Source organism: Oncorhynchus kisutch, linkage group LG26 (assembly GCF_002021735.2).
Source record: "Oncorhynchus kisutch isolate 150728-3 linkage group LG26, Okis_V2, whole genome shotgun sequence".
NCBI classification, from domain to species: Eukaryota; Metazoa; Chordata; class Actinopteri; order Salmoniformes; family Salmonidae; genus Oncorhynchus; species Oncorhynchus kisutch.
Window position 1 is genome coordinate 14,785,885 of NC_034199.2, and position 20,946 is coordinate 14,806,830.

At 42.5% G+C, this 20,946-nt stretch overlaps 1 protein-coding gene across 6 annotated transcripts in view; it reads left to right on the forward strand.

The window, feature by feature from the left end:
- The window catches only part of stxbp5l (syntaxin binding protein 5L), a 218,138-nt gene that overhangs the window by 79,601 nt on the left and 117,591 nt on the right, over positions 1–20,946 (forward strand). For all 6 annotated transcript variants that reach the window (XM_031805714.1, XM_031805719.1, XM_031805717.1 and 3 more), the window contains exon 3: positions 10,400–10,481. In XM_031805714.1, the coding sequence (XP_031661574.1) occupies positions 10,400–10,481 (82 nt within the window). The remainder of the gene's footprint in view (positions 1–10,399; positions 10,482–20,946) is intronic.

Here is a 20,946-nt window from a genome sequence, read left to right on the forward strand (position 1 = left end):
GTTATGATAGCTTCTGGTCCCATAAAAGACAAACAATTACATTTGTGGTGCTTTTAATAACCATTTGGCCAAAGCTGGCCCCCTATTTGAAAGAATGGTTTCTGAAAAGATCTAAAGTTCCACAAGAGGGTGTCCTTTATTCACCTCTAAACAGATAGCAGAGAATGATGCTCTTCCAGGAACTCACTCTTTTTCATTTGAACTATTTTATGTCAATGATGTACCAAATGCCTTGCAAAAAAAAATCTACTGGAGCTCAGTTGCTTGATCCCTTTCTACTGCAGTTTTCCGCCTCCCTCATTGTTGAACCTTTGACCCACATTCTTATTTAACAATTGCTTCTGTTGCTATCCTTAAGATATGGAAGGCGGTGCAGGTCCTCGCCCTTCACAAATGTTGGAATCCTTCTGACCTAGATAACTACTGCCCAATTTTTTATCTATCTTGCCTTGCAAAAAAAATATTAGAATCACTGGCAATCTCTCAGCTAAGAACGCCAAGAACGATATTCTTAATGTTCACCGGTCTGTTTTTGCACCTGGACAGAGGACAGTTTCAGCAGCTACGCCCGTCTTCAATGATGTGTTAAATTGTTGAGATCCAATAGGACTCATTGTAATGCTATATTTATAGACCTATTCAAGGCCTTTGATACTGTCAACCACCCCCTACTCATTCAGAGGTTGTCTGAAATGGGCCTCGACCAGGCGTCTTGCAGGTGTGCTTTCTGACGGTGTCAAGTTACCTTAGCGTTACTAAAGTTGTCCCGCATGGGTTGATTTTGGGACCTGTCCTCTTCACTATTTATACAGTGCATTCGGAAAGTATTCAGACCCCTTGACCTTTTCCACATTTTGTTACGTTACAGGCTTATTCTAAAATCCTCTTCAACCTACACACTATACCCCATAATGACAAGGCAAAAACAGGTTTTTATAAATGCTTGCACATTTATATATATATTTTTACACATAAATACCTTATTTACATATGTATTCAGACCCTTTGCTATGAGACTCAAAATTGAGCTCAGGTGAAACCTGTTTCCATTGATCATCCTTGAGATGTTTCTACAACTTGATTGCAGTCCACCTATTGTAAATCCAAGTGATTGGACATGATTTGGAAAGGCACACACCTGACCATATAAGGTCCCACAGTTGACAGTGAATGTCAGAGGAAAAACCAAGCCATGAGGTTGAAGGAATTGTCCGTAGAGCTCCGAGACACGATTGTGTCGAGGCACAGATATGGGGCAGAGTACCAAAGAATGTATGCAGAATTGAGGGTCCCCAAGAACACAGTGGCCTCCATCATTCTTAAATGGAAGAAGTTTGGAACCACCAAGACTCTTCCTAGAGCTGGCCGCCAGGCCAAACTGAGCAATCGGGGGAGAAGTGCCTTGGTCAGGGAGGTGACCAAGAACCCAATGGTCCCTCTGACAGAGCTCCTCTGTGGAGATGGGAGAACATTCTGACAACCATCTCTACAGCACTCCACCAAGCAGGGCTTTATGGTAGAGTGGCCAGACGGAAGCCACTCAGTAAAAGGCACATGACAGCCCGCTTGGAGTTTGCCAAAAGGCACAAAAAGGACTCTCAGTCCATGAGAAACAAGATTCTCTGGTCTGATGAAACCAAGATTGAACTCTTTGGCCTGAATGCGAAGCATCAGATCTGGAGGAAACCAGGCACCATCCTTACGGTGAAGCCTGGTGTTGCAGCATCATGCCGTGAGGGTGTTTTTCAACGGCAGGGACGGGAGACTAGTCAGGATCGAGGGAAAGATGAACAGAGCAAAGTACAGTGAGATCTTTGATGAAAACCTGCTCCTCAGGCTGGGGTGAAGATTTGTCTTCCAACTGGACAACGACCTTAAGCACAAAGCCAAGACACCTCAGTAGTGGCTTCGGGACAAGTCTCTGATTGTCCATGAGTGGCCCAGTACACAGCCCAGACTTGAACACGACCGAACATCTCTGGAGAGACCTGAAAATAGCTGTGCAGCGACGCTCTCCATCCAACCCGACAGAGCTTGAGAGGATCTGTAGAGAAGAATGGGAGAAACTCCCCAAATACAGGTGTGCCAAGCTTGTAACGTCATACCCAAGAAGACTCGAGGCTGTAATCACCGCCAAAAGTGGTTCATGTAAATGTGTAAATGTCATGTAAATGTAATATATATATATTTTCTATAAATTAGCAAACATTTCTAGAAACCTGTTTTTGCTTTATAATTCAGCCTTTAGTTTCAACGCCCCCATTGTTTTCGTATCATTTACAAACTTCATTAAATGTTGAATCCTTGGTGCCAATAAGGCAGTTTAGAACACGGATGAGGGATGAATTCACTGAGGGTGCAAGAGTTTCGGTGGTTTATTTGTGTCCAGATCTGGTGTGTCTGATTCTTGTTTGCTGTTTTGGTGATTAACCACCCATAACTGTATTTGTTTATGACAGAGACATGCTTGTTGCAATTCATCCATTTCCAATCCTGTGGCCTTCACCAATTGATATTCCAAGTGAATATTTGATCATCTAAATTACATTTTTTTAACACAATACAACAAGTATTTAATAAGGCTTTATTTTGAGGGCCTAGTTTTACCCAATACAGTGGTCTGAAACTCGTGTTTTACAGACCTGCAAGTCACATTATGATGGCTTGCAAAATGAGTGTGGATATTCAACATTTTGAATTTGTGTTCAGCCACAACATGCATTCAGAATGACTGTTCAGCCAAACCCCCCCTAAACCATCTACCTAAACCATCTAAACTGGAACAACCATTTCGGTAACAGGTGCAATAAGTCCAAGTAACAGGTTGGAATAGTTTAGAAAAAGATATGTTATTTATATTTGAGTAGCATAAGATTAATTAATCAATCAAAACATAGATATTGAAACAAATCATTCTAAAAGTCATCCCGCATTAGAGCATGCTGGGAAAAATGATAATGATAGGTGTGGTTTTGGTTAAACACTTGTTCTTCACACAAACACTGGGGTTCTTTTAAACCAATGAGTGTTAATTTAACAGCTGAATCAACACTAGAAATTTTACACTGAAAAATCAATACTAGATAAATCTTTCCAATTTGCTGTTTAGCTTTCCCTATCTCTGAGTCACCACTTTCTAACTTGTCTCTCTCTGTCTCTCTGTCTCCCTATCTCTGAGTCACCACTTTCTAACCTGTTTCTCTGTCTCCCTATCTCTGAGTCACCACTTTCTAACTTCTCTCTCTCTCTCTCTCTCTGTCTCTCTGTCTCCCTATCTCTGAGTCACCACTTTCTAACTTCTCTCTCTCTCTCTCTCTCTCTGTCTCTCTGTCTCCCTATCTCTGAGTCACCACTTTCTAACTTCTGTCTCTCTGTCTCCCTATCTCTCTGTCTCCCTATCTCTGAGTCACCACTTTCTAACTTCTCTCTCTCTCTCTCTCTCTCTCTCTCTCTCTCTCTCTCTCTCTTTCTGTCTCTCTATCTCTGAGTCACCACTTTCTAACTTCTCTCTCTCTCTCTCTCTCTCTCTCTTTCTGTCTCTCTGTCTCCCTATCTCTGAGTCACCACTTTCTAACTTCTCTCTCTCTCTGTCTCTCTCTCTTTCTGTCTCTCTGTCTCCCTATCTCTGAGTCACCACTTTCTAACTTCTGTCTCTCTGTCTCCCTATCTCTGAGTCACCACTTTCTAACTTCTCTCTCTCTGTCTCTCTCTCTTTCTGTCTCTCTGTCTCCCTATCTCTGAGTCACCACTTTCTAACTTCTCTCTCTCTCTCTCTTTCTGTCTCTCTGTCTCCCTATCTCTGAGTCACCACTTTCTAACTTCTGTCTCTCTGTCTCTCTCTCTTTCTGTCTCTCTGTCTCCCTATCTCTGAGTCACCACTTTCTAACTTCGGTCTCTCTGTCTCCCTATCTCTGAGTCACCACTTTCTAACTTCTCTCTCTCTGTCTCCCTATCTCTGAGTCACCACTTTCTAACTTCTCTCTCTCTGTCTCCCTATCTCTGAGTCACCACTTTCTAACTTCTCTCTCTCTGTCTCCCTATCTCTGAGTCACCACTTTCTAACTTCTCTCTCTCTGTCTCCCTATCTCTGAGTCACCACTTTCTAACTTCTCTCTCTCTGTCTCCCTATCTCTGAGTCACCACTTTCTAACTTCTCTCTCTCTGTCTCCCTATCTCTGAGTCACCACTTTCCAACCTCTCTCTCTCTCTCTCTCTCTCTCTCTCTCTCTCTCTCTCTCTCTGTCACCACTTTCTAAATTGCTTCTCTCTCTCTCTCTCTCTTTCTCTCTCTCTCTGTTTCTCGGTCTGTCTCTCTGTCTCTCTCTCTCTTTCTGTCTCTCTCTCTGTTTCTCGGTCTCTCTCTCTGTCTCCCTCTCTCTACATTTCTATTTTCTTTCGGTGAGTCACTCTCTTCCTATTCTTACCCCTCTATTTCTATCTCAATATCCCTCTCACTGCCTGCTGAAATCCTGTTGACTCATTACACCAAATTAAATAACTCAAGAATAGTTGAAATTGACTCTACTGGGAGTTATCTTAACCCTAGAGAGAGAGTGATACGCTCCCTGGAGTTAGTATTGATAACTGGAGTTCATTGGGAAGGAGTACTTTTAACTCAATGAAAGGGAAATGTCACGATTTTTCAACATCATATTCATCATCTTCAGCATCAGCCCAATATCAACATATGTGAAAATTGTGTGTTCCTATGTTTTGTAGTAAAATAGACAGAGAAAGATAAGGGTTTTCAATGACATCATCAAGCAGTTAGCAGACAATTACTAATGGCAAATTCACACGATGAACACCGATGATGTCATTATAAACACGTACCTCCTATCTTTTTTTTACAACAAAACATAGAAATGCACCATTTTCCCAGGGAGTTAAATATAAAATATAAAAAATCCCAGCATGCTCTTGAACTCAGGTCTCCCAGGGGAGCAACCAATGTCTTAGACCAAGAGGACATGTCCTTTTTGGGCTGAGGGCAAACGCTGGTTTTGAAGTTCACAGGCGGGTCTACTTCATCACGCAACCTTGTGTGACACATTCACTTCCCCCTTTGACCCCTCCCCCACGAGAGCCCGCCCCACATTTGGCGCCAATGTAACACTCTGGATAACACCAGTGTAACACCACCGTCTTAGACTAAGAAGGAAATGCCTTTTGGACTGACCGTGACCGACTCATGTCCACGGCACTCTGTTGCAGGTTGATTTCTTGTCTCTTGCACATTGACTGTTTCTTTAAATCTGATGCTACACAAAGATACGATACATGCAACTCATCCAATCTGTAAGGGGTTGGATTCAAAGCAGCTGTTAGTGAGATAGTTGTTCCAGTTTGATGTTGTTCGTCTCCATGTGCTGTATCGTCTTCCCTACTCTGACAGGTGTTCTGAATGCAAGTTAGGGGTGATGTCAAAGTGCCGGATATCTTCCTGTGAGATGGCTTCCGACAGAAATGGGATATCTTATTGCAAAGCACCATCATGTGAACCGTTCAGAAATGTTCAAATAAGGTTTTACATCATTCTTACTCAAAGGATGTCAGCTGAAAGAAAAATGTGCTCTGCTGCAGTTGATTGTTAATTAAAAACAACACAGAACAGTGTCAAATGGCAAGGGAATTGATAAAAAAAAATGATACTGAAATGAGTAAAATGGCAATTGGAGTTCAATTCAAGAAACTCTCAGAGTTTAATATTTACTCCATTTAGTGTCGTTTTAACTCCAAAAATATCAACCCCATGACTAAAATAGTGTTGAAATTTGACTCCATAGGAGTTGAATTAACTCATGCGATTTTACTATGTGGATGTCATCTTATTTTTGTATTCATCCACAACCCAGCTATATCTGTACACTAACTGATTCACTAGGAATGGGATCATTTGCTTGGTTTAACAAACTCCTTTACTATAAGCTTTTGGTGCCAAGTTGGCACCCGATCAAAACTCAATCTCGACCCCAGTTGGCCAACCTCTCCTATGTCTCTGGGTAGCATACACAAGGGCACGGCCCAGGCTGCTGTGTATTAACAACCATACTGTAAGTGAATGCATCCCAAATGGCACTCTATTCCCTATATAGTGCCTTATAGGCCCTGGTCAACAGTAGTGCACTATATAGGGCATACTATGCCATTTGGGATACAGGCAGTGAGAGCAGGCTGGCACAGAGGTAATGATCCATCTTAGACAGCAGCAGCCATTCTGGCATCTCCTGTCCTGGCTGTGTGTGTGTCTCTGTAGTGGCTCCCATGCAGTCTGGGTCCCATGTGTGTGTTTATCAAACTAATTAAACCAGGACCAATTAACAGGCAACCATGCAGAGAGCACAATTAGACCTAAGACCCATACCATCCATTCCCATTCATACCATCCCTTCTCTCTCTTTTCCCTCGTACCATCCCTTCTCTCTCTTTTCCCTCCTACCCTCCCTTCTCTCTCTTTTCCCTCCTACCCTCCCTTCTCTCTCTTTTCCCTCCTACCCTCCCTTCTCTCTCTTTTCCCTCGTACCATCCCTTCTCTCTCTTTCCCTCCCTTCTCTCTCTTTTCCCTCGTACCATCCCTTCTGTCTCTTTTCCCTCGTACCATCCCTTCTCTCTCTTTTCCCTCCTACCCTCCCTTCTCTCTTTTCCCTCGTACCATCCCTTCTCTCTCTTTTCCCTCCTACCCTCCCTTCTCTCTCTTTTCCCTCGTACCATCCCTTCTCTCTTTTCCCTCCCTTCTCTCTCTTTTCCCTCGTACCATCCCTTCTCTCTCTTTTCCCTCTCTTCTCTCTCTTTTCCCTCATACCCTACCCTTCTCTCTTTTTCCCCTCATACCCTACCCTTCTCTCTCTTTTCCCTCCTACCCTCCCTTCTCTCTCTTTTCCCTCATACCCTACCCTTCTCTCTCTTTTCCCTCCCTTCTCTCTCTTTTCCCTCGTACCATACCTTCTCTCTTTTGTCCTTTCATTGCCTCCCTCTTCTCTTCTCCTTCATAAAACTAAATGCAAACCCCTTGGCATGGTGTCGCTGGTCGGAGCAAAAGTCCCAGAATGTTTTCATGAGTTGTGTTTCTTGTGTCATTGTTCCGAGTTTTGTCACACCTTCCAGTGGCATGTAACATGTTCAGTGGCTGTCCAGTCATTAAGGCGGGAGGGAGACTGGAGGGAAAGAAGGAGGAGTGGTAGACAGGGCACCAGGGAAAGAGGGATGAGAAGAATGAGTTACGGTCCCCCCTCGCTTGTCACTCCCTTCTCCCTCTCATCAACCGCCTCCTCCCTCCTGGGGAACGAATGGGAAATGGGACGGACACGGATTGTTAATTCTGCCGATCCCCCGCCGCCCACGAGCCCTGCTCATCCGAACCCCCCCCCCCCCCCCCCGCACAGCACGCCTGTCTGCATGCCTTGCACGCTCCCTCACTGGTGATCATGTGCATAGAGAATACACATGAAGCATAGAGGCTGACACAGCTAGACACACACTGAGTTTCAAAGGTAGGCATACATACACACAAACACACACACACACACAAAAGAGGCCGTTCTTGCTAATGTTCTTGAAATGTGCTTGTTTAAAGGCTTTTGGGAGTGTGATTACCTGCAGTATTGATTTTGATTAGAAGTGCCTCCCTAACTAGAGAGAAAAAAGAGATTCCCAGCCAATCTCAATTCAAGTGGACAGCCACAGTTGTACTTAATATATTGGCTGGGCCTGGAAACAGTTCTTTCGCCATCTACTCTTCATCTGCTGAACATGGATGCATGCGCATGGAAGGCCCTGTCCACTCGATTTTTACTCCGAATTGCTCAACCTTGTTGCTGTGGTGTTCGCAACAGCATGTTTGACAAGCACGCTGCATACATGTTTATCTGTTTTATATCACACTGTTTATCGTGTCTGGGAGTCAAATTAGAGGTCCCATGACCTTGTCCTTGTCGGAGGTGTGTGTGTGTGTGTGTGTGTGTGTGTGTGTGTGAGGTGGCTGAAAAAGCAGTAGCACACCTCCTGTGGCACAGATGTATCTGTCCTGACACCTTGTGTTGTCCCCTTATGTAGTCAACCAGAACCCTGCCTCTACAGCCACACACCTCTGTTCTACAACAGATAGAGAGCAGGACATCAACATACTGTACTGGCTGAACACTGGTTGGGTTGGCCTCGTTCATTAGTGTGTGTATGGGGGGGTGGGGGGGGGGGGGGGGGCAGAAACAAACATAATCAAATAGCACTTTGGTTTCCACTGGGATGTGGGAAATTGTTTTTGGCTATCATCTGCTTTGCTTTGAGATATAATTGTTCTGGAAACATGATTGCTCTGGAGATATGATTCTTATAGAGATATAATTGTTCTGCAGATGTAAATGTTATGTCCATCCCCACTGCTAAACAGGGAATAGGGCGCAATTTGGGATGCAGGAAGTGTGTCTCAAAGTGGCCTGATATCCTCTCCTGGGGTCCCATCATTACTCCATCCCTCAGGCATGTTCTTTTTGACACAGAGAGAGAGAGAACTTCCACAACAATAACAGCCCACTGGGCAGAAACTGTGTGAATCAACGTTGTTCCAACGTCATTAAAAAATTAATATATACAATTGTGATGACGTTGAATCAAAGTAGAAAACTGATTGTACTTGCAAAAAGGCATCAACGTAAGGGAATTTTGTATTTTTTTCCCACCCAACTTGAACCTAAATCCAGTTACATTTTTGTTTGTGTTCGTTGCGTTCCCCCCCCCCCCCCCCCCCACACACACACACACACTCCACCCCTCCTGTTTCTCCAGTCCTATGACTCATTGTTTAAGAGAGCTACTCTGGAAAGTTAGCCATGTTATCCAGGGAAAGGGAGGACAGAAGTGTGGTTTTACAAGACCACTGATGTACTTTATTCACTTCACTCCCGAATTCAGTGTTTAATACAGGAGCGTTACTCACCTAGAGAGTTCATTTCATATTCCATATTTTATTACACCTAACCAGGAGAAATAATGTTTCAGTGTCCTGCCCTGCAGCCTACAACTATTATATAATTTCATGAGGTTGCTACAACCTAGTCTATGACTGAACGTTTAGAACGTAGGTGCACACAGGTCGAGAGAAGAATTAGAGTAATAAAGGTGGCAGAAATGTAATACCGCCTTGCACACTCTTGCCTTGCACACTCTTTCATAGCAGCCACATACAAACAGAATTGATCACTTTGCTCGTATAATTCCTCTTCGCATCTCTATGCTCTCCTCCTGTCTGTGACCATGAAAAAAATCTTTCCAAGCCAAACCTTCATATCATAACCAATAACCACTACACACAGCCTACATCGTTGTGGTCACCGTATTAGCTAACGTCATAGTCAACATAGCTACTAGAACTAACGTGTTAGTAAACTCGCTACAATCATGCAGTGCAGTGTACAGTCAGCAAGCATTTACACCGGCGGGCCACAATTGCAATAAATTCATAAAACTAAAAGCTTACCTTGACTTGGAAGAGTTACAGTGTTGGATAGCCATAGCCATCTAGCTAAAATAGCATCTCTCTCTGTTTCAGCCAGGTGTTTGAAACTAGCTAGCTGCATTTGTTAGCCCAGTGAAAGTGAAAAGAATATAACAAAATATAGCTAGATAGCTAGCTTTCTCTCTCTCTCTCTCTCTTGCTTCCCCCTTTTTTTAAAGAAATTAATTAGTTCAAAACTGTTCAACTATTGTCTTTCTCTCTCTTCCTCTCTCCACATTTGATGCATGGCCATTCAAGCTAGGTGGAGCTTATCCTTTCAGTATTAGATTGATTTTCTTATCCTTTGATTGGGTGGACAACATTTCAGTTCATGCTGCCAGAGCTCTGATACGTTAGAGGACGTCCTCCGGAAGTTGTCATAACTACTGCGTAAGTATATGGAAGGGGATGAGAACCATGAGCCTCCTAGGATTTATATTGAAGTCAATGTACCAAGAGGAGAATGGAAACTAGCTGTCCCCCGGCTACACCATTGTGCTACCCTACAGAGTGCTGTTGAGGCTACTGTAGACCTCTATTGCAAAACAATTATTTGGTGACAATATATTTAGTATAGTTTTATCTAAAAGGGTAACTTTTTTAACGTTTCACTGTTTTTATTTTTATGAAATTCTCTGAGGAGGATGGTCCTCCCCTTCCTCCTCTGAGGAGTCTCCACTGGTTGGTTCCGTGTTTTTCATGTTTTATCCTGCTCATACAGTCGGTGCTAGACATGGTCCTGTCCTATGCCAATGCATCCTACCGTGTGTGTGTATTTTTCTGTGTCTGCCAATGCGTGCAAATGTGTGTGTGTGTGTGCAAATGTGCATGTGTGCGCTAGACATTGTCCTGTGCTATGCCAATGCATTCTACTTCCTGGTTGCTTCCTTGACTCAGTGATGTCATCAGCCTGGGACGGCCTGGTGTGGACTGCTATAGCCAGCATGAAAGTGGAGCCGCTGTCCTCCAGCTACAGTTCCTCATCAACGAGGTAAGACTAAATCTATTCTATTCAAGGTAAAATTCCCTCCCTGTTGCCTTCATATAACAATCTTCTCAGTCGTCTACAAGCAGTGTTTCCCATTTCCAGTCCTTGAGTATCCCCAACAGCACACATTTTTGTTGTTACCCTTGACAAACTCACCTGATTCAACTCATTGAGGGCTTGATGATTAGTTGACACGTTGATTCAGGTGTGCTTGTCCGGGTCTACAACTAAAATGGGAAACACTGGTCAACAGGCCTCTTCTCCTTGCCTCTCATTTAAAATATAGTATGGGTGAAGGCAATATGGCCAACAAACATGAAGTGCACCTCCAGTTCACCCAACTGAGAACACATCATCTGTAATAGAAGCTAAGAGTTCTACCATTCCTCTTCATACTTTGAATTTAGCTCTGTTCTAAATCTTGTTCTGGGCAGATACATTCACAGTTCACAGACTCCCTATTGATTTCAAACCTTGACTCGACACTCTTTTAGGATGGTTATGACTAATGGTAGCACTGTTATTTAGCAACTATGAGGGGTGTGGAGCGGGGGAGATGGATGGGTGGTGGGAGATGGGGGATATGGAGGGGTGTTTGGTGGAGGAAGATGGGGCTTTATGAGGGGTGGATGTCAAGTATTCTCCCGGCTAGCTAGAGCATTTTGAACTGTGGTGGGCTCAGTGGTCTGAGCAGCACTCTTCGACTACGAGCATCACGAGTTCGTCTCCCTTCACTCACTGTCACTTTCCGTAATACGCCCCCCTTAGTAATTGTGTGTGTATGTGGTGGTGGGGGGGAGCACAGCTGCAGCAGTGTGTGATATTAGTTCTTCATGTGTGTGAGGGGGTGGCTAATTACTGTGACAAGAGGGAAGGAAGGGGGTCATTAATGTCCTTATCTTGTGTGTAGGGAGAGAGTGATATAGGAAAGAGAGGGGAGAGATACAGAGAGAGAAAGGAGAGAAAGACGGGGAGAGAGAGAGGAGACATATTGATAGATGTTAGAGTTGGCTTTTTTAATGCCTATTCATGTGAAGCAAGAAGCATATTTTCCCTTCAGAATGTGGATAATATAATCACTATGTGTAGTGTAGGGATGTGCATGGTTATTTGAATATTCAAATATCCGAACAGACATTAGTATTCAAATACTTGTGAACATTTTTGGGGGGGAGGAAAAAAATATGAATTTTAGGCAGATTTTACCACTGAAATGTATTTTTCTAAATTATATTAAAATATCTTGTTGTTTATGTTTGCCAAACAAAGCATCAAAGAGGTTCAATGTGTAGCGAGTGGAGTGAAAGTTCACAAAATACGGAATAAAAGGACCGAATTAAAAGTTTGTGAAATAAAAAGGATTAAGCTACATCGAGCAACCAACGGGTTAGACGACTAAACTCAACTCCACCATTTACGAGCTACAGTCCGCCCACACTCGAATAGTGAAATTATTTCAAACCCCCATAGTTTAGTGTACTGGTGAAAACAAACACAACTATCGAAAGCAGAGAAGAATGTTTTATTCAAAACCAAGGTAAAAAAAATTCTGATGTACTGTATACTCCACACTTCAAATCAATGTCTGATCATGTCTGTGTCAATGTCAAATCATGTCCTCGTATGTATATACTAGTTCCACACATGTAATACTGTGTACTGAACATTGACACGGACATGTACACAAACACAGTGCCTTTAGAAAGTATTCATACCCCTTGACTTACTAAACGTGTTGTGTTACGGCCTGAATTCAAAATGGATTCTCTCACCCATCTACACACAATACCCCATAATGACAAGTTGAAAACACAGAAATATCTCATTTAAATAAAGAAATATCTAATTTACATAAGTATTCACACCCCTGGGTCAATACATGTTAGAATTGGCTTTGGCGCGATTACAGCTGTGAGTCTTTAAAAGCTTTGCACACCTGGATTGTACAATGTTTTTTTGAAACTCTTCAAGCTTTGTCATGTTGGTTGTTGACCACAGCCATTTTCATGTCTTGCCATAGATTCTCAAGTCAATTTAAGTCAAAACTGTAACTAGGCCACTCAGGAACATTGAATGTCATCTTGGTAAGCAGCTCCAGTGTATATTTGGCCAGGTGTATTAGGCTATTGTTCTGCTGAAAGGTGAACTTGTCTCCCATAGTTTGTTGGGAAGCCTGTGCTGAGCTCTATTTCATTTATTTTCATCCCCCAAAATCTCCCTTGTCCTTGCCAATGACAAGCACACCCATAACATGATGCAGCCACCACCATGCTTGAAAATATTAAGAGTGGTACTCATTGATGTGCTGTGTTGGATTCGCCCCAAACATAACGCTTTGTATTCCTGGACATAAAGTTCATTTTCTGCCACATTTTTTAAAAGTATTTCTTAATATTAAGTGCCTTATTGCAAACAGGATGCATGTTTTGGAATGTGTGTTCTGTACATGCTTCCTTCGTTTCACTATGACATTTAGGTTAGTATTGTGGAGTAACTACAATGTTGTTGACCATCCTCTGTTTAATAACCATTAAACTCTGCACCTGTATCTTTGTAGTTACTGGGTGTGTTGATACACCATCCAAAGTGTAATACATAACTTCACCATGTTGAAACGGATTTTCAATGTGTGCTTTTTCCTCCCCAACTACCAATATGTGCATTTCTTTGCGAAGCATTGGAAAACCTTCCTTGTCTTTGGGGTTGGACCTGTGTTTGAGATTCATTGCTCAACTGAAGGACCTTACAGATAATTGTATGTGTAGGGTAAAGAGATGAGATCATGTTAGACACAATTACTGACTTGTTAAGCACATGTGTACTCCTGAACTTAGGCTTGCCATAACAAAGGAGTTGAATACTTATTGACTCAAGACATTTCAGCTTTTCATTTTTTAAATGCATTTGTAGACAGTTCTAAAAACACATTTCCACTTTGACATTATGGGGTATTGTGTGTAGGCCAGTGACACAAAATCTAAATCAAAATGTGGAAAAAGTCAAGGGGTGTAAATATTTTCTGAAGGCACTGTACCTGTTGACACAGGCATGTACACAAATACAGGATATGGACATTTATTTTATCCATCTCTCTCTCAAACTCTCACACTGTGCTCTTGTGTGGCTCAGTTGGCAGAGCATGGCGCTTGCGCCGCCAGTATTGTGGGTTCGATTCCTGGGGCCAAGCATACTTCAAATAGAAGCACACGTAAGTTGCTTTGGATAAAAGCTTCTGCTAAATATCTTATATTATTATATTCTACGCTCACAGGGAAAAACACTGGCCTCTCATATCCTCCAGTGACTCACAGCACTGGTCTTGACACAGTTCTGATGGCTCTGATGCGGTGGTGTGTGGGTTGTCTAGTACGGAACACTGATGTTAGACACACGTACAGCCCAGCTAGCAGCCCCTTGACATTCAACAGGCTGATTAGCTGCTGGGGCCCTGGAGGGCCACTCCTGACCTGCATGCCTCTGCCTCCCTCACACACCCAGTCAATAATAAGCCTCTGGCTAATGAGAGCCCAGCTACTTTACATTCAAATACAGCTCTCAGCAAACACAGACACTGGGTCAGGATACTTGGGGATGCTGTATTGTTGGTGTGGTGGACCAACATGGATATTGTTTTCACTCTTTATTAATGTGTCATTGCCCTGATTTGTTGCATGCCAGAGCCCTGCTGTCATTCACCTCTGCTGTCATTCACCTCTACTGTCATTCAGCTTTGCATTGGGTCACCTCTCATAATTATAGCCTCAGTGTCCCTGTTCAGGTTTGATCCCAGCTGGACTTATTCACTCCAGAGGACAAAGGCTTGTTCTTTATGTCAGAGTGTGACTAAAGGCTAATTAGATTGTTTGTTTGCTAATGTGAATGATTTGTTCCATGAATTATACATCTGATTAGTAAATGGGCTCGGCGGATCAGAGCTCAGTTGGTAAAGCATATCGGTTCCTACGCGAGGCTTTGATTCCCGAGATCACCCATATGTGAAGTGCATGACCGAAGTTGCTTTGGATAAAAGTGTTCTGCTAAATGGCATATATTATTAGAATGGTTCTTTTTAATATGGATAGTACTGTAAGAGAGAGGTTGTCAAGGCATCTGTAGAACAGACTGTTGGGTTTCAGGGGGAGCTGGAGCAGAGTAGAATGGTCTAGAGGAGCCAAGTGAATCAGAGCATCCAGGTAAACAGCCACCTGGGGAGATCAAGGATATTAACTTCTGACCAGGAAATAATGACATTTTAGAGGAGCAGAACAGGCATTATATGGAGGAATGTGCAAACAGCTAATGGCAGACAGTTTTCTGGCTTGGTTTTACATGAACACATACAAATGCAGTCCTCTCTAACAATGTGGTATAAATAAATGAGGTGAGCGCTATTTATGACTTTACACAGTATCTCTGAACCTGTGGTTCATTAATCGCTGCTCTCCTCCCCTTTATCGCTCCCCACCCTCCTTGCAACTAATAGCATCCTCGTTTCGTTCCAGCGCTCTGTTGCATGTCTTTGAAGAAAGGCGACAGAGAGCATGTTTCTGTAAACACAATAAGCGCGCCGTCTCCCTTCTGTCTACTAGCCTGGGTGACGGGATCGTGATTGACAAGCGCACACAAAGGATTACCACCCTGCTAGACACAGAGAAAGTTTCAGAGCGAACATTTGAGGACAGAAAGAAAGAGAGAGAGGTGGATGTACGCATAGATTGCATTTGGATTACTTGGATTCGTTCTGACATTTCAAGATTACATATTTTTTTATTATTTGTGTACTTGCTTGACATTTTACTGCATTGTTAGGAGCTAGTAACATAAGCATTTTTAAGCACCCGCTATAACATATGCTAAACTTTGATTTGGATTTGATTTGATTGTGAGAGAGAGTGAGAGAACGTGAGAGAGGCAGGGAAGCAAACAGAATGAAGGGCAATATCAGATCTCTTAATCTCCTGAAGGTGCTAGCTAATCATCGCTGTGTACTCCATCAGTCAAATTTGACATGGATTAGTTGAGCATATCCAAGTTAATGCTATTAGCCAGCCAACACAACCAGAGCTCACTGAAACAGGATAAGGGTGCACTGACACCAAAACAGACAGAGGGTGGAAAAACACAAGCAATTATATCGTTCATTATTTTCCAGGCTGCTTAATTATTTTGTGGAGATTAATTTATTGTGGTTTATACCAACCTCCTATCCTTCATATGCTAATATGGTGTTATGAAGTAGCTGCCATGTTTTTAACTGAGACGGAGGAGGAACCGGGAAGATACACAGCAAAGGTTGAGCTCTCACATTTAAAGGGAGACTACGGGATTTTGGCAATGGGGCCCCTTTTATCTACTTCTCCTGAGTCGGATGAACTCGTGGAGACCATTAGGTCTCCGTGTCCGGAATGAAGGAAGTCAGAGGTAGTTTCCTGAGATGATACTAGTGTAATGACTGGAAGTCTATGGGTATCTGCTGATTTCTAAGAGTATACTGCTTAGTTAGAAGAACACTTCCTTTCACTTAGCTCCAAAATGTTCAAATCATTAGTATTCCAAACCAGAGCACCTCAAACTAGCGCCTCAGCTAATTGGGTAGAACATGGTGTACCTGACATTGAGGGAGATATGACAACAGGGAGATATACATGCATATAGAAGATATATGCGCACACACACACACACACAAACACACACACATACACACACACACACACAGTCCCAGAATACAACTGAAGACATTCATGAAAAGATGTTTACCCAGATGGGAATCTCAGTGGATTAGTGCCTCTATGCATGTTCCATGGGGATATGATGTTCTATGAGATGTGGAGTAATTTCCTCCCATGATTGAGCCCTTAATCTGGGGCTAATCCCCCCGTGGTTCCCCTGGGTCCCATCCTCCCCGCAGCCTTCCCACAGCACCAGTTACTGCACCGTACTGGGAATTCATGTAATCACTCACTCATAATCCCCCTTCACACAGAGAGGAAAGAAATTAAATATATTTCATAATCTCGGAAACTCAGAACTAAAATCTTGCATAATTGCGTCAGATGCTCAGGGGAGATGTTAAGAGAAAGATACTAACATGACTTGCGAAGTCTCCACCCCCTGAACGTAAACGGAATTCGACAGGTGTGGGCACCTGTGAGATCGTGCTTTGTCCAAATGATCATTGACGGAAAACCAGCATACCGGAACAAAGTTCCTCATTAGGCGTCACAGATCCACAGTCTGTTGACAGACTTTACTACCATTTATGTTGCGTGCGTCTGTCAACAAGAGATGACGTATTTTATAAAAATGACACTATACATCCTGTTGGACAGCCTCCTGGAACGCTGTAGTTCATTGACTATGTATGCTAATGCTAGTTCAGACACATACATCCACAGGGTTATAGGAACAAGTCTGATTCAACACCTCATTCAACATCCCCTCAGTGAAAAATGACAGCGAGTAAGGGAGAGACCCCTCTCCCCTCAGTTCTCAATTCTGCGTCCCAAATGGCAGCCCATGGGCCCCAGTCAAAGGTAATGCACTACATGGAAAATAGGGTGCCATTTGGGACCAAGTCATTGTGTCCTGTTCACTCACTCTCACAGGTCTGAACTATGGCCCCAATATCTCTCGCTCTGTGTGTGTGTGTGTGTGTGTGTGTGTGTGTGTGTGTGTGTGTGTGTGTGTGTGTGTGTGTGTGTGTGTGTGTGTGTGTGTGTGTGTGTGTGTGTGTGTGTGTGTGTGTGTGTGTATGTGCGCTGCCTGTGTACGATTTTTGGTTCGTCTGTGTGTGTACACGTAGTAGACACACAACTAATGATTCTCTGTGTCATAGGCCTACATTTCCAAATAATAAATGTCAGCCTCTGTGTCTGGGGACCTCATTTCTCACCTGTATGTTTCTGCACAAGCAGCTCCTGTCTCCAGAGACTTATACAGATGCATTCTGATGGTGTCTACTCGCTGTACTTGGGCATGACCGCTGATTAGGCTTACTGTTGTCATGACGTTGGCCTGGGGGTAGATTTATGACAGTCATAAATACCTCTTCCCCCCTTTTTCCTCTCTCTACCCTACTGATGTTACATTTGCAAACACCTTGGTTAACATAGAGATTCTGGGAACATCAGAAGGTGGGGGGAAATGAACTATATTCTGGTAATCCGACCAATTGAACATATGCAGTGGTACTTAATGAATATGATGTCAGTTCGGTTGTCATCCGAGACATTCTCATCAATGATAAGATGACATAAACTCTACAGTGGAAAGTCTACACATCAGAGTTATCGGATTCACATGGAATTGTTGTTCAATTTAAATGTTTGAATATGAAATTATTCGTGATGGGATGAAATGTGATTTTAGCTTCTAAAATGTGAGATTTGGGTTTTCATAAGGTAGGGCTCTGCTCAATCAGTGGCCCACCCCTGTGAAGGGACTTTTCAAACACGCCCTCCTCTCCCTTCCTATATAAAGCCTTGATGACAATATAACTTCCTGTTCCGAGGAGGTGAGGACGACGGTCCGATGTCAGAATGGTTCAGATAATAACTACAAAACGAAGCCAACATCAGCGTAAACTTTGGTTGCGAATGGTATGAATTTTGAACTCCTATTCACTACAGAAGTGATACCTCCTAGCCGTTGAGTCAGCAACAGCAGCTGCAAACGCAGATTAGGAAGGAACAGACAGAGTATCCCGTCTACCACACAACGACGTTACTACAACATATTTACCATCAGAGACATTCTTCAAAGGACAAAGACTTGGTTGGGCAACATGGCCTTCCATCTACCGCCAACCTACTGAAGCGCAGCTCAGAGTAAATATTTATTGCATTTTCCTTTTCCAAATGGGCGGTAATTTAGAATGCATAAGATACTGTATTTACAATAGCACAGCTTCTCCCTGTGTCCCTCAGTCTTCCCGCTCTTTCACTCAAACCCAGCCCCTTTTCTTTTGTATAACCACCTGTCATATCTGTTCCGCCCGCTAAAGACGTTTTCCTTTATGATGTAATTTGTAGTCAAGTTATGATTAATTATGTGTATGTGTAATTCTGTGTGATTAGTTAGGTATTTAGCAAATACAAAGTTTAACCCAATTTTGTATTGCTGATTCAACTTGTTACCCAGGGTTTGTGCAGATAACCAATAATTTACAACTTTCAGATGAGACTGAATTAAGGTGAGGATTAATATTGACTGCTATTGATGTAAAATATTACTAGGTCTTTATTAAGAGTTTACTCGAAAGATAACAGCTCTTTAAATATTATGTCGTGGTGCCCCGACTCTCTAGTTAATTACATTTACATGATTAGCTCAATCAGGTAATATTTATTACAGATAAATTATTTTATAGAATAGCATGTCATATCACTTAATCTGGCATAGCCAAAGACACAACACTATCAACACATGCATTCACACATACAGACACATACACTTTACAATGCATATTTACACCCACACACATACAGGAACTGCCAAAATAAAGGAACACTTGGAACCTGCGGTTCTTGAGTTATTATGCTTCGGGTCATGTATTAAAATGCACAGTTGCCCATTTCTTTGGCTACCATGGCTAGAAGAAGAGATCTCTCTCTTTCTCCACTTCCCTTATGGAAAAATCACATGATTTCACGTGAATTTCCCACAGGTTTTTGGAACACTTCACATGAGGATTTTCACGTGATCACATAACTTTCACATGTGGAGTCACATTTTCGAGACTTCATAGGTGATGCCCTGCAAGCAAAAATGAGTTGTTATGATACCGTTGAAGTCAGAAGTTTACATACACTTAGGTTGGAGTCATTAAAACTCGTTTTTCAACCACTATAGTTTTGGCAAGTCGACTAGGACATCTACTTTGTGCATGACACAAGTCATTTTTCCAACAATTGTTTACAGACAGGTTATTTCACTTATAATTAACTGTATCACAATTCCAGTGGGTCAGAAGTTTACATACACTAAGGTGACTGTGCCTTTAAACAGCTTGGAAAATTCCAGAAAATTATGTCATGGCTTTAGAAGCATCTGATAGGCTAATTGACATAATTTGAGTCAATTGGAGGTGGACCTGTGGATGTATTTCAAGGCCATCCTTCAAACTCAGTGCCTCTTTGCTTAACCTAATTGGAAAATCTAAAGAAATCAGCCAAGACCTCAGAAAAAAAATTGAAGATCTCCACAAGTCTGGTTCATTCTTGGGAGCAATTTCCAAACGCCTGAAGGTACCACGTTCAGCTGTACAAACAATAGTATGCAAGTATAAACACCATGGGACCACTCATACCGCTCAGGAAGGAGACGCGTTCTGTCTCCTAGAGATGAACATACTTTGGTGCGAAAAGTGCAAATCAATCCCGGAACAACAGCAAAGGACCTTGTGAAGATGCTGGAGGAAACAGGTACAAAAGTATCTATATCCACAGTAAAAGGAGTCATATCTTGATTTAACATGAAAGGCCACTCAGCAAGGAAGAAGCCACTGCTCCAAAACCGTCATAAAAAAAGCCAGACTATGGTTTGCAACTGCACATGGGGACAAAGATCATACTTTTTGGAGAAATGTCGTCTGGTCTGATGAAACAAAAATATAACTGTTTGGCCATAATGACCATCGTTATGTTTGGAGGACAAAGGGGGTGGCTTCCAAGCCGAAGAACACCATCCCAACCGTGAAGCACGGGGGTGGCAGCATCATCCTGTTGGGGTGCTTTGCTCCAGGAGGGACTGGTGCATTTCACAAACTAGATGGCATCAATAGGCAAGGAAAATTATGTGGATATATTGAAGCAACATCTCAAGACATCAGTCAGGAAGTTAAAGCTTGGTTGCAAATGGGTCTTCCAAATGGACAATGACCCCAAGCATACTTCCAAAGTTGTGGCAAAATGGCTTATGGACAACAAAGTCAAGGTATTGGAATGGCCATCACAAAGTCCTGACCTCAATCCCATAGAAAATGTGTGGGCAGAACTGAAAAAGTGTGTGCGAGCAAGGAGGCCTACAAACCTGACTCAGTTACACCAGCTCTGTCAGGAGGAATGGGCCAAAATTACCCTAACTTATTGTGGGAAGCTTGTGGAAGGCTACATGAAACATTTGACCCAAGTTAAACCATTTAAAGGCAATGTTACCAAATACTAATTTGGTGTATGTAAACTTCTGACCCACTGGGAATGTGATGAAAGAAATAAAAGTTGAAATAAATCACTCTACAATTTTTCTGACATTTCACATTCTTAAAATAAGTGGTGATAACTGACCTAAAACAGGGAAATTTTACTTGGATTAAATGTCAGGAATTGTGAAAAACTGAGTTTAAATATATTTGGCTAAGGTGTATGTAAACTTCCGACTTCAACTGTACATACACAGCGCGTTTATTTTCTACATATATTTGACTCACTTTAACATTGTGTATCCGTATTTATTATTCAACACATTCATA